The following is a 15,005-nucleotide window of genomic DNA, read 5'->3' on the forward strand; positions in this document are numbered from 1 at the left end:
GGTTCAATTCCCAAATGGTTCATAGCAAATGCTGGCACCAATGAAGTTCCTTACTGAACACATAGCATGGAGATGATTCTCTGCTATCCATTTTGCAGGATGACCACTTGCAAGAACCCATTATTGGTCCCAAATATATCAGAAAGTAGATCCTATGGAAGAAAGAGGAGGGAGGGCCACTATGTCAATGTAGCAGCTGGCCCTCCTGTGGATATGTTGCCTTGTTGTAATGCTTATGACCCAGGCATGGGGGGAGGAGATAAGAATGGTTCTTCATCCTTGAGGAGGGAAAATGGGTGATGGATGGGAAAGGAATGTGTGGGGGTGGGTGCATGCCCTAGCTGGCTATTTCCCTTATAAGGGGGAAGAAGCCTGTTGGCTTATAGATAGATCAATTAAGAAGGAACAATAGAAATTGTGTTTTCCATTGCACAGAAAATGAGAATAGAAGTGCTCAGAGAATGTGATCAATGGAGTGTGTGCGAGTGATCACTGTAGGTGACTGATGTAATCAGTAAGCACACCTACCCAGAGTGTAAGAGGTCCTGAGTTCAGTTCCCAGGTGGTGCCAGCTTTTCATTGATGCTCCCTATCCAAGATGGCACAATATGATCCCACAGTGGTGCACACCCCTGAACTGGCCCCCTAATGCAGGACCCAGGAAAGGGAGATGTGCGGGTGGTCACTGGAGGTGATTGTGGTGCACGCCTGCCCAGAAAGTGAGAGATCCTGGGTTTGATTCCTAGGCAGTGCCAGTTTTGCAGTGACATTCCCTATCAAACAGAGTGGAATATACAGTAGCCGCGAAAAGTTTGGGCGCAAAATTATTGGCGCCCCAACTTTCCCCTAAACTCAAAACATGCAAAAAATACAACTTTCCACCCAAACTTTTCGCTATTTTTCAATGCTAGTGTTTGTACCCATATTTAGCCGAGACAATACACACTATTTGGCAACTCTGTTTAGGCGCACTCGATGTCACATGGAGTCAGTTTCTAAACATCTCTCACGGAGAGTAGTCTTTTTTTTGCGGTGGTCTCTGTTTTTGTGCCTTGATATCTCCGTAATGGGAAGTGGTAAAGAGCTGGAAAGAGACACAGTTGTTACAATCATAACCCTCTATAAGGAGGGTTATAAGTGTAAAGATATTGCTACTCGTGTGGGAATTGGAGTGCGTCAAGTGCAAAAGTGGACCAAGAAATTTCGAGACGAAGGAAGTGACATCATTCCTACTCCAAAGCATCGCTCTGGTCGGCCAAGGAAGATATCAAATCGTACTTCTACGGTTCTAACTGCCTCCTAATAACCATAGGAGGCAGTTAGAACCATAGAAGTACGATTTGATATCTTCCTTGGCCGACCAGAGCGATGCTTTGGAGTAGGAATGATGTCACTTCCTTCGTCTCGAAATTTCTTGGTCCACTTTTGCACTTGACGCACTCCAATTCCCACACGAGTAGCAATATCTTTACACTTATAACCCTCCTTATAGAGGGTTATGATTGTAACAACTGTGTCTCTTTCCAGCTCTTTACCACTTCCCATTACGGAGATACCAAGGCACAAAAACAGAGACCACCGCAAAAAAAAGACTACTCTCCGTGAGAGATGTTTAGAAACTGACTCCATGTGACATCGAGTGCGCCTAAACAGAGTTGCCAAATAGTGTGTATTGTCTCGGCTAAATACGGGTACAAACGCTAGCATTGAAAAATAGCGAAAAGTTTGGGTGGAAAATTGTATTTTTCACATGTTTTGAGTTTAGGGGAAAGTTGGGGCGCCTATAATTTTGCGCCCAAACTTTTCGCGGCCACTGTACAAGGAATGAAATGAATGGATTAGATTATACATACATATACCAAGGGCTTTTTCTCCCTTACAAGGGAGATAGGCAATCTCAAAAGGCATAAATCCACTCCCATCTATTTAATTCCCACACACTCCACTCCCATTCACCACCCCTCCTTCCCTCCCTCTTTTCTTGGTTCCTACTGGATGACAGGTCATTCCTGCATCTCACCCACTGCCCTGGGTCAGAAGCAATGCAGCAAGACATAGCACATCCACAGCAGTGCTGCTACATTTAATCTGTGACCCCAGGCAAAGGATTAATCATAAAATAGATTAATGGAATGCATAGGAAATTGCACAAGAAAACTTGAACTACAGGGACATAATTAGAATACCCATATAATAGCAAGAGGTGAAGCATAAAGCACTTGAATGGGTAGTAAGTAAAGGAATTAAAAGGAACACCTCAGGAAGTCTTTAACTGGAGGCTTTTAGCCTCTTCAGTACTAGTCAAATATTAGTGTGTACATCAGGTTGCCTGATGTATGATGATGCATCACAATACTTGCATTACAAAATATAAAACTACTGCCATTATACTCATTCTCTTTCACTCTGAATAAATATAACCACAGAATTCATTATCAAACCTGTTCAAAGAATATGGTCAGCAACAACTACAATATAAATGTAATCAGGAAGTTGATGCTGGCATCCTTGCTTTCCCCACTCATGGCTCATGATGCATATATAGGCATCATTGTATTCAAGAGGTTAAAGAACATCATTGCCATTAACAGAGTGGCATGATTGTGATTCATATTAGGATTTCAGAGTTCACCACCAGTCATGTGGTATTTCCATTAATAGATGGTTCTGGAATTACTGCCTACTTATTGTGCTACAATTCTACCTTAAATACCAAGAGTCTCTTTCATCCATATGAGAGAGGTAGCCAGCCAAGGCATGCACCCATTCCCATTTCTTCCCCCTCATCTTAGCTTCTCATGAATGAAGGATCCCTGTCTCATGTCAACTAATAATTCACATCATGTCAGTCAATCAATCCGTTGACCCAGTTCTGGTTTGCAGGAGCCCCACAGTACCCAGGAAATCGGTCATGGCCACCAAGTCATCCTATGAATCACTCAATGAAGAAATTATGTGGATCTGTCTGGAGTGATTCTAGGACAGTGTCATGTAAAGTTCTTTGGGTCTTCTGTAAAGTGGTCACATCAGGGTAATTTAAAGACAAAAACCAGTGACCTGTGATCTTAACCAGTCAATCAATCATTCAGTCTGTTGCCTCTGGTCTCTTGCTGAAGACCTGCAGCCTCCAAACAAGAGTACAGTAGTATAAATGTTTTGGGAGTCCCAAAACTAGGAGATGTACTTTCAGTACCACTGAGTATAAAATTATGATGTAAAAGGCTTTCATGTTTAGGTTTATAAATCTACTTCTCTTCTTCACAGTCGACAACGGTGATTAATGTACGGTATAGCACACCCAAGTACAAGACTACACAGTATAAAACCACAGAGTACCAAGACCCAGACAACTTTTACTGGAGGAATGATGTCGAGTATCAGACCTTACCAACTACCAGTGTCACTGCATCTACTACAACTGTGAGTAACACAACAGTAGTGGTTCCACTCTACCAGGAAGTGGAGTATCCTTATCCTACCATCATACATACTGACACGAAGAACATCTCGCATACCTCAACCGAGATAAATCGAGTGCACTTCTTCCCATGAAGAGGTATATAAGGTGTAAGGGATGGACAATGCCTTTTACAAGTGTTTGAGTGTGACTCTTGGGCAAGAGTGCTTGGTATAAGGAAAAAAACTTGAGGGACCTCCACTGGGCAGCATAGCAGTGAGAGTTGATTTATTATGCTCATCATACTAAAAATAAACAAGGTTATCTGTCACCAGCATGCAAAATGTTTTATTCCAGTTCCTTTGTGAAATTTATTTTTCTTATATTAGGTCTCTGATAATTTATTTGCTGATATTTTTTTTTTTTTTTTTTTTCCCTTTTTTTTAACACTTGTGACCAATTCTGAAAATTGAGACTCACCAGGCAGTATTTATGATGCCCAGTCGACTAGCTATTTTAGGCCACAGGTTGAAATGTAAAGGATGATGATGTCCTGAAGGTTAGATACTCTAGCACAATTAGAGCTGTCGATCTGCATCCTTTAATCCATCAAGAGGAAAACTTTGTTTAGCTCAGATTGTTCTTGCATATATATATATATATATATATATTTATATATATATATATATATATATATATATATATATATATATATATATATATATATATATTACAGGTGAAAAATGTAATCACACATTTGTCAATCACGTTAAAACCACTGTTGGAGTAGAAAATACTGGAGATGGGGGAATCTATGTATTTTTATTGCAGTTTGCAATCAAAATATATAGATTCCCCATCGTCTTTTCTACTCCAACAGTGGTTTTAACATATATTTATATATATATATATATACATTCCTTCTCCTCTTGAGTAGCCTTTCCTTGTTTATGGATGTTTTTGGGATTGTAGATGGTGCATTCTTTCCCATTTTCAACTACTGCTTATGATATTAGGAGAAAAAAATATATAAATAATCTAAACCAGCCTGTATTTTAAAGCTAAGCTTTTGCTACATATTGAAGGATGAAAGCTGAAATATATATATATATATATATTACAATTCTAAGTGACTGTTTCTCTGTGTGATGATGACCAATGTATAAACAAGAACAACAGTGCCTGCTAGGGGAAATCTATAAGGAGGTTTCATTGTTTATCAATTTGGTAACCATAAAATGTTTCTTGTGGATAATGTGATTCTGATCACAGTTATATACAATTAACTGAAATGGTTTTGTAAACAGTTTTAAAACAACCATTTATCAGCATCTGCCAAAACCTGGTGATTAAAAATTTGGAAAACTATGAAATTTTAATAAAAGAAAAAAAAATCCTGGCCAATAATAGGCAATTCTAAGATGAAATGTGTACTCAATATTTTTTTTTTCCCCATGACAATAAACTCTATGGTCATAAAATCGTATTACCAAAACAAATCATAGTCACAAGTGTAGGCTTATCTAATCATCATTTACTACTATTGTATGAGTTCCTGTGTTTATTGTATTTTATACATATTTGTAATGTTATTAAATCTGAATTTTAGTAACCATATTATTTGATTATCCTATTGTTGCTAACCTCAGTTTTGTGGATATTAAGTAAAGTTACTTTAACAATAGTGTTGAGGCTACTGAAGGCTATCATGAGGTCAAAGGAACAAATTGGAAGAGCTCTAATCTTGGGATCAGTTGACTAAGAGAAACCCAGAAGTGGATACAGTGGTGAGGGGTGCTCGGACAAAAGGTCCTGAAATCTGCACCCCTGGGACAAAATGTCCCCAACGGCCTAGGTGGGTGGTCAAAATGTCCCCAATTTTTTTTTCTAAAAATTTGTCAGATATGTTTTACTTTATTCCTTTATATGTTTTTTTGGTGAATATTTGGTTTTTAACTTGATTTTTTTTATATAGGCATACAATATAAGTTCAATAAAGCATAATATTATTGTGTGCTGTAATTGTACTCATAATTGGCGGAATGAACATTTAAAAAAATGGTCTGAAAAGTGGCTAATGAAATTTAACAAGTAAATGCAAGGTAATGCACATAGGTAAAAATAACAATAAGTACGATTACAAGTTATTTTGGAAATTCGTTAACAAAAGTGAGTGGTGAATTTTTGTTTTTTAACTTTATTTTTTTTTTTTTTATAGACATACAATATAAGTTCAATAAAGCTAAATACAATTGACATTGTATCTAGCTAAATACAATTGACATTTCTGAAACGTTTGCTTACACAATTGGCTCATAGATTTATGGGTTGGGTCGAGTATAAGATATTTAATAAAATATCAAATATTATTGTACTTTGTGTTTATATATAGAGATTCTCCTGAATTTAAGGGTTGTTATAAAACCACAATTAACTATGTCCCAAAATGTATAAACAGTTGATAAAAATCAATATTTGTTGAAAAAAATGGGGACCTTTTGTCCTAAATATCGGGGACATTTTGTCCTAGGGGTGCAGATTTCGGGACCTTTTGTCCGGGGACGTTTTGTCCTACATTCGTGGTGAGGGTCCCATTACATTAATGAAAATAGATAAGCATAAAGTACAAAGAAGGAAAACAAAAATCAATGTGGCAGATGGTGGAGGTTATAGGGATCTTTGTACTAATACAGAATAGGAACAAGGTAATGATTATTGTAAAAAAAAAAAAAGGGGGGGAGGGATTTGTAATATTAAATAAAGTGACAAAAATATATGAAATACTGATACATGTAGTGGAAGATATGATAAAGAAAGACTGAGTGATACCATCACTCAGCCTAGTGATTGAAAATAGAATATTTGTAGTAAGGTGACCAATTAAAAGATAGGTGAAGATTCCAACACCAACTTCAGTAAATGTTCAGTTGTGCACATGGACGCGATATAGTGATAAAAAATTAATTATTAATTTTGTCATTTATAATGTATCAACGTAATATGCAATTTTCTTGGCAGAAAAAAAAAAGTTGCTAAAACAGATTTCGTAGGTAACGAAGTCGCGCCGGACAAATGGTACGCCATGTTATGAAGAAATGAAAGGATGATAAATTCGAAGAAATGAAAGGATGATAAATTCGTCTAACCCAGGGGTTCCCAAAGTGGTCGATGAGACCATCCAAGAGGTCGAAAGTGGGTCAGTAGATTGCTAGGGGGTCGATGAAACCATCCATGGGGTTGAAAGGGGGTCAGTAGATTGCTATGGGGTCGAAAGGCAGTCTTTAAGATAAAATGGTTAGCGTGAAATGATCCTGTTCTCTTCTCGTACTGAAAGAGTGAGAATAATCAACCAACCAATATCTAAACTTAAAGAAAAACCATGTCAGTTCACTCTGAGTCGAAAATCCTTCCCATTCTGTGCATGTAGGGAGAATCTCGCATACACACAACCACATCGTGAATGAACATCAAGATGACGAGCTTGTGTAATATTAATGGCTTGAATATTACTTATTGTAATAGAATAAAGAATATATAACAAATATTTATTCTAAAACATGTTTATGTATATGTGAAAGTATCTATCATTATTGGAACGCCGTCGCTTTGATGAATATTGTCATTTAGACCTTTTATAACGGATCAAAATGATGATAACACTATTGATAACTAGAACTAATAATAACAATAATAATAATAATAATAGTAATAACAACAATAGTGAAAAGGATAATTACTATAATAGTAATATTATTAGCATTAATAACAATAACAACACCAATAGTAATAATAATAAACTGACATAATTCATGAATTGATAGTTTGGGGGTCTATAGAAAATCTTAAACTTTACTAGGGGATCGATGAGCTGAAAAGTTTGGGAACCCCTGGTCTAAAACAAAAACATTAGGCACCAGCAGCTCCATTGATAAAATCAGAGAATACAAAGAGAAATTGGGAATAATCATGAAAGAAAAGCAACACAATGACTTAAACGAAGAAAAGGACTCGTCAATATAAGATACTCATTAGAAAGATTCTCACTGCTGGTTTTGTGTCAAAACTCTTCACCGTCTACCTGGAAGCGTTAGAAAATTATCGAAATAAGGATCAAAAGAATCTCAAGCAGAAAGCAGTCTTGACAAAAAGTATTCTTGTATATCCACCGGGAATATATACAGTATATTATTGCAGTATTTCTCAACCTTGGAAGCTTCGTGGATCTCTTGATATACAGGATTAGATAAGACAGTCAATTTTTCTATTCATTTAGTGGCAAACATTATAATATGTTATATGGATCATCACCACATTCTGAGAAACGTAGCTAGGCAAGGAAAAATGAGAAAAAAGAGCACATTATGTAACCCTGAATTATATATATATGTTTTAAATTACCCACTGTCAGAGAAACAAAGCAAAAGAAACAGACGAACTGTATATTTCGACCACTACTGTGGTCCTCTTCAGCAGTAGTGGTCGAAATATACAGTTCGTCTGTTTGTTTTGCTTTGTTTCTCCGACAGGGGGTAATTTAAAACATTTTACTTAATGTGCTACTACATTTTCGTCTTGTGATGTATGTATGTATATATATATATATATATATATATATATATATATATATATCATATAAATAAAGATATAACGTATTCAAAATTATTCTGAAATGACCTCAGTGGAGACGGTGTTTGGGGGACATTTTCGTAAGAGTGATTGGCTGTACAATACAGACTACCGATACGTGGTGACGTCACGGCAACGGGGACAATTGATTGGCCGAGAGTGGTGACGTCACGGCAATGCAGACGACTGATTGGCCGAGAACTCTGACGTCACGGCAACGGAGACGATTGATTGGCCGCGAGCGAAGGGCAGGGCGCGAAGCGCCCTCTCGCGAATCAGTTCAAGCGCCCATGGCGAGGCCATAGCGACGAAGCCGATACCAAGAGGCGAAACGGCGAAGAAGCGTAGACAGAGGCGTAGATAGAAGCACCTATGGAAATGGCTAATGGCTACCAAGGGTATAACGAAGAAGACGTTCCAAGAAGATAAGGTGTTGGCCGCCGCTCCTTTCTCTCTTCTTTGCTCTAGTGTCTGTAGTTCAAGTTTTGCTAGTCTCTCTTCATATGATAGTTTTGAGAGTGTAGGTGCCAATTTTGTAATTGCTCTTTGTATTCTTTCAAGTTTTTTATACATTTTTTTGTACTTGGTGACCATATCGTTGCTGCACATTCCAATCTTGGTCTTATCAGGGTGATTAGAATTTTCTTCACCATTTCTTCATCCAGGTATGTAAATGCAACTTTGATTGTTCTTATTAGATTATAAGTTTCTCCAAAAACCTTATTTATATGTTTCTCAGGTGACATATTATTCATAACAATGACTCCCAGGTCCTTTTCATTTTCTACTTTTTTTATTCCTTCTTCTCCCAATTTATATGATCCTGTTATTCTGTTTTTACTTTTTCCAAATTCCATTATACTACACTTTTTTTTTTTTTGTATTGAACTTCATCTCCCACTTCCTACTCCATTCCTGTACTTTATTTAGATCACTCTGTAGTGACTCACAATCTTCTTCCGTGTTCACTTTTTTCAATAGTTTTGCATCATCTGTAAAGAAGCTCATATAGCTTTCAATTCCTTCATCCATATCATTAATATATATAGCAAACATTATTGGGGCCAGAACTGCTCCTTGTGGAACACCGCTTATTACTTCATCCCATTTTGAGTGTTTGTCTCTTATCACTACTCTCATTTTCCTTTCTTGCAAAAAGTCTTCCATCCAATTAAGCAGTTTGCCCTGTATTCCTCCTTCAGTTTCTAATTTCTTAAGCAACTTCTTATGTGGTACTTTGTCAAAAGCTTTTTTTAGGTCTAGAAATGCACAATCAGCCCATCCATCTCTTTCTTGTATTATATCTATTAGCCTTGAATAGAAACATATTAAATTGGTGACGCATGATCGTCCTTGTCTGAATCCAAATTGCCTTGGATTTAGCACGTTGTTTTTTTCTAAATATTTTACCCATCTACATTTGACCATTCTTTCACAAATTTTTGCTATTGTACTTGTTAGATAGACTGGTCTATAGTTGTTAGGGTCTTCTTTATTTCCTTCTTTATATATAGGTACTATATTTGCTTTTTTCCAATCTTCTGGAACTTTTCCTTTTTTTAAGGAACTGTTTAGTATGCTATGTATTTTGTCTGCCAGTTCATTCCTGCATTTTTTCAAAATCCAGTTTGCTATTTCATCTGGTCCATGCGATTTTCTGACATCAAGATTACTCAAGTGTTTCAATATTTCATTCTTTGTTACTTCTATTTCTTTCATAGGGGGGGACTTTCTCTTTCCATTCGATCTCTTCAGGTTGTATGTTCTCCCTTGTATACACTGATTTAAAATGTTTGTTCATAATTTCCGCCATTTCAATTTCCTCTGTGTATTCAACTCCTCCTTGTCTTAATTTCTCCAAATCTTGTTTGTTTTTCAGTTTGTTGTTTACAAATCTGTAAAATAGTTTTGGTTGATCTTTACACTTTTCTATGACATCTTTTTCATATTTTCTCTTCTCCTCTCTGCACGTTTGTACATATTCATTTCTATAACAAGTATATATTTTCCATTTTTCAGGCCTTCTGTCTTTTTTCCATCTGGTCCAAGCTTTGTCTCTTTTGTCTTTTAACTCCCCACAACTTTTGTTGTACCAGCAGTTTACATATTCTTTTTCTTGTTTATGTCTTGGAACATACTTTTCCATTCCTTTTTTATAATTTTTTGTCAAAATATTCCATTTCTCTTCCACTGTTGTTTCTTCTTTGTATATTCCTTCCCAGTTTTCTTTTTGAAAGAATTCTCTTATTTTATCAAAGTTTGTTTTTTCATACATCATTCTTCCTTTTCTATATTGTTCATTTCTTTTCATGTATTTTTCCTCATTTAGTTCCAGTTCAATCAATATGTGGTCACTTTTACTTATTGGTGTTTTGTATTCAATCTTTTCCACTATTCTAGGTTCAGATGTAATTATTAGGTCTAGTCTCGATGGTTCTTCTTCATTTCTATACCTAGTGTTCTCCTGTATCCACTGTGTCATTGTATGGTCAGTAATCATCTCAAGTAGAGCGTTTCCCCATGAGTCGTCTCCACCCTTTACTGTCATCTCTTCCCAGCAGATTTCTTTGCAATTAAAGTCGGCCATCATAACTATTCTTCCTCCATCTTCCATTATCTTATTTAATGTTATCTTTGTGTCCTCTAACATACATTTATGTTCACTTTCTTCCCATGAGGCTGTTTTCGGAGGCACATAATTTATCACAAACTTTCTGCTCTTCTTATCTCTTTCTTCCACTTCGATCATAATCATCTCTACTGTATTCTTTCCATATGTGACACACCTCACGTTTATATCCTTCTTAGTCAGGAACATAACTCCACCCCCTTGCTTTGTCTCTCTGTTTCTAATCCAATAATTATATGCATCATGTCCTACACTGTTGGGTGGTAGTGGACCTTTTAATTTTGTTTCTACAATTCCCATTATGTCCGGTTCTTTTTCCTTCAGATAATCATTCAGCTCATTCAATCCTGTTATTAATCCATCTATATTTGTGTAAGACACTCTTAGTTTTCTGCCACTTCCATTGTGTTCTCTGTTTCCCTTTTGTTTTTCTCTAGTATGTCGAATTTCCTTACTTTCATATTCACTACTCTCCAATAGAATCTCTCTTTTTCTGACTCTGTTCTGGTCTCGTTTTTTTCCTTAGCTTCAAGTCTTTTCTTTTTTTCCTCCTCTCTTTCCTCTTTATTCATTTCCCTTTTTATCCATACCTTTTTATATTGTTCACTTGTTGCTAGTTTCCCTGTTTTGGATAAGATATTCTCTGCCGTCGTTTGTGACCTGAATTTAATCTTAATTGGTCTGGTCTTATCTGTACTATACTTTCCGAGCCTAAACTTCTCTTCAATTTGTTTCATTATTTCTGGCTCATCTTCCTGAACTAATTGTAGTAAACTGCTTACTTTTTCATTTTCCTCTTTGATTCTTGAGGTTCTATCTGGGTTATGTTTCTCTTCCATTCCTAATATAATTACACATTTCTTTTTATCTGCTAAGTCTCTTACTATATTCTCCTTCTGTCTCATCACTTTAATAACTGAGTCTTCAGTTTGTTCTTTCATTTGTTGTTTGATTATGTCAGTAAATGCAACTTTACTGTTTTCTTGGATTTTTTCCAACCCTCTTTGTTGTCCTTACTATTCCTCTTTAATTCTTCATTCTCCTTTTTTACTTCTTTTAACTGTCTTTTTAGTTCTTCTATTTCCTTAGTTAAGTTTTTGTTTGCCTTCTCTAGTGCTTCCAATCTTTCAACCCTTTCCGCCATTTTTGACATTCTACCGAACCTACTCTCCCAATGTTCGGTCATTTGTTCAAGTTTTTCTTCGAGTCTTGCAGTCGGGGGAGGTTGGTATCCGCCTCCCCCTCATTGAATCCATGGAAATTATCATCCTCACCTTCTATTGTGCTACTCATATCTATGTTTCTAATCTTTACATTTTTGTTAGACCTTTCGTCATCACTAAATTGGTCCGGCCCTCTTTTGTTTACATGGCGTCTGCCTGCCTGGACCAAGTCCTCTCCTTCCTCATTTCCTTCCATTTCCCTCAGTTATCCCTCCCCTTCTCCCTTTTCCTCACTTTCCCACTATACCACGAGCAATCCCCCCCTGTAAATACAATAGGTACTTCCTTTGCGTTGAGATCCACGAGAATTTCACTTTTTCTTCAGGACGTCAATCTCCGCCGTCCATCCAACGGACGTGTGTGTATTTACCTAGTTGTATTTACCTAGTTGTATTTTACGGGAAGGGGAGCTATGCTCGTGGGGTCCCGTCTTCATATCTCATTTTATCTAAACTATTTTTAAATTCATGTATTGTTTTTGCACACACCACTTTCTCATCTAACTTGTTCCAACTGTCTATTGCTCTGTGAGGAAAGCTGTTCTTTTTCAAATCTCTTCTATAGCTGTCTTTTTTTATTTTCTTTCCGTGTCCTCTTGTATTTCTGTCATCCCATTTTATCAGATTCTCTCTATCAGTAATTTCTATGCCTTTCATGATTCTGTAAATAGCTATCAAATCTCCTCTCTCTCTTCTTTGCTTTAGTGTCTGTAGTTTAAGTTTTTGTAGTCTCTCTTCATATGATAGTTTTGAGAGTGTTGGTGCCAATTTTGTAATTGCTCTTTGTATTCTTTCAAGTTTTTTTATACATTTTTTTGTACTTGGTGACCATATCGTTGCTGCATATTCCAATCTTGGTCTTATCAGGGTGATTAGGATTTTCCTCACCATTTCTTCATCCAGGTATGTAAATGCCACTTTGATTGTTCTTATTAAATTATAAGTTTCTCCAAAAATCTTATTTATATGTTTCTCAGGTGACATATTATTCATAACAATGACACCCAGGTCCTTCTCATTTTCTACTTTTTTTATTCCTTCTTCTCCTAAATTATATGATCCTGTTATTCTGTTTTTGCTTTTTCCAAATTCCATTATACTACACTTTTTTGTATTGAACTCCATCTCCCACTTCCTACTCCATTCTTGTACTTTATTTAGGTCTCTCTGTAGTGATTCACAATCTTCTTCAGTTTTCACTCTTTTCAGTAGTTTTGCATCATCTGCAAAGAAGCTCATATAGCTTTCAATTCCTTCATCCATATCATTAATATATATAGCAAACATTATTGGGGCCAGAACTGTTCCCTGCGGGACACCGCTTATTACTTCATTCCATTTTGAGTGCTGATCTCTTATCACTACTCTCATTTTTCTTTCTTGCAAAAAGTCTTCCATCCAATTTAGCAATTTACCTTGTATTCCTCCTTCATATTCTAATTTCTTAAGCAACTTCTTATGTGGTACTTTGTCAAAAGCTTTTTTTAGGTCTAGAAATGCACAATCAGCCCATCCATCTCTTTCTTGTATTATATCTATTAGCCTTGAATAGAAACATATTAAATTGGTGACGCATGATCGTCCTTGTCTGAATCCAAATTGCCTTGGATTTAGTACGTTGTTTTTTTCCAAGTATTTTACCCATCTACTTTTGATAATTCTTTCACATATTTTTGCTATTGTACTTGTTAGAGAGACTGGTCTATAGTTGGTAGGTTCTTCTTTATTTCCTCCTTTATATATAGGTACTATATTTGCTTTTTTCCAATCTTCTGGAACTTTTCCTTCTTTTAAGGAACTGCTTATTATGCTATGTATTTTGTCTGCCAGTTCATTCCTGCATTCTTTCAGAATCCAGTTTGCTATTTCATCTGGCCCATGCGATTTTCTGACATCAAAATTACCCAAGTGTGTCAATATTTCATTCTTTGTTACTTCTATTTCTTCCATAGGGGGGACTTTTTCCTTCCACTCAATCTCTTCAGGTTGTATATTTTCCCTTGTAAACACTGATTTAAAATGTTTGTTCATAATTTCTGCCATTTCCATTTCCTCAGTGTATTCAACTCCTCCTTGTCTTAATTTCTCCAAGTCTTGTTTGTTTTTCAGTTTATTGTTTACAAATCTGTAGAATAGTTTTGGTTGATCTTTACACTTTTCTATAACATCTTTTTCATATTTTCTTTTTTTCTCTCTGCACTTTTGTACATATTCATTTCTATAACCAGTATATATTTTCCATTTTTCAGGTCTTCTGTCTTTTTTCCATCTGGTCCAGGCTTTGTCTCTTTTGTCTTTTAGCTCCCTACAACTTTTGTTGTACCAGCATTTTACATATTCTTTTTCTTGTTTTTGTCTTGGGACATACTTTTCCACTCCTTTTTTGTAAATTTTTGTCAAAATATTCCATTTCTCTTCCACTGATGTTTCTTCTTTGTATATTTCTTCCCAGTTTTCTTGTTGGAAGAATTCTCTTATTTTATCAAAGTTTGTTTTTTCATACATCATTCTTCCTTTTCTATATTGTTCATTTCTTTTCATATATTTTTCTTCATTAAGTTCCAGTTCAATCAATATGTGGTCACTTTTACCTATTGGTGTTTTATATTCAATCTTGTCCACTATTCTAGGTTCAGATGTAATTATTAAGTCTAGCCTCGATGGTTCTTCTTCATTTCTATACCTAGTGTTCTCTTGTATCCATTGTGTCATTGAATGGTCAGTAATCATCTCAAGTAGAGCATTTCCCCATGAGTCATCACCACTCTTTACTGTCATTTCTTCGCAGCAGATTTCTTTGCAATTAAAGTCGCCCATCATAACTATTCTTCCTCCGTCTTCCATTATTTTAGTTAATGCTATCTTTGTGTCCTCTAACATACTTTTATGTTCACTCTCCTCCCATGAGGCTGTTTTCGGAGGCACATAATTGATCACAAATTTTCTGCTCTTCTTATCTCGGTCTTCCACTTCTATCATAATCATCTCTACTGTATTCTTTCCATATATGACACCTTTCACGTTTATATCCTTCTTAGTCAGGAACATAACTCCACCCCTTGTTTTTTCTCTCTGTTTCTAATCCAATAATTGTATGTATCATGTCCTACACTGTTGGGTGGTAGTGGGCC

At 36.0% G+C, this 15,005-nt stretch overlaps 1 protein-coding gene across 1 annotated transcript in view; it reads left to right on the forward strand.

Annotated features, from left to right (window-relative positions):
- The window catches only part of LOC143028343 (uncharacterized), a 31,440-nt gene extending 26,431 nt beyond the window's left edge, over positions 1–5,009 (forward strand). Inside the window, exon 3 of the mRNA XM_076190283.1 lies at positions 3,265–5,009. Coding sequence (XP_076046398.1) covers positions 3,265–3,552 — 288 coding nt within the window. The 3' untranslated portion in view covers positions 3,553–5,009. The remainder of the gene's footprint in view (positions 1–3,264) is intronic.
- Positions 5,010–15,005: the final 9,996 nt, after the last annotated feature.

This window comes from Oratosquilla oratoria, chromosome 9 (genome assembly GCF_046742065.1).
Source record: "Oratosquilla oratoria isolate Oo_2021 chromosome 9, ASM4674206v1, whole genome shotgun sequence".
NCBI lineage: Eukaryota > Metazoa > Arthropoda > Malacostraca > Stomatopoda > Squillidae > Oratosquilla > Oratosquilla oratoria.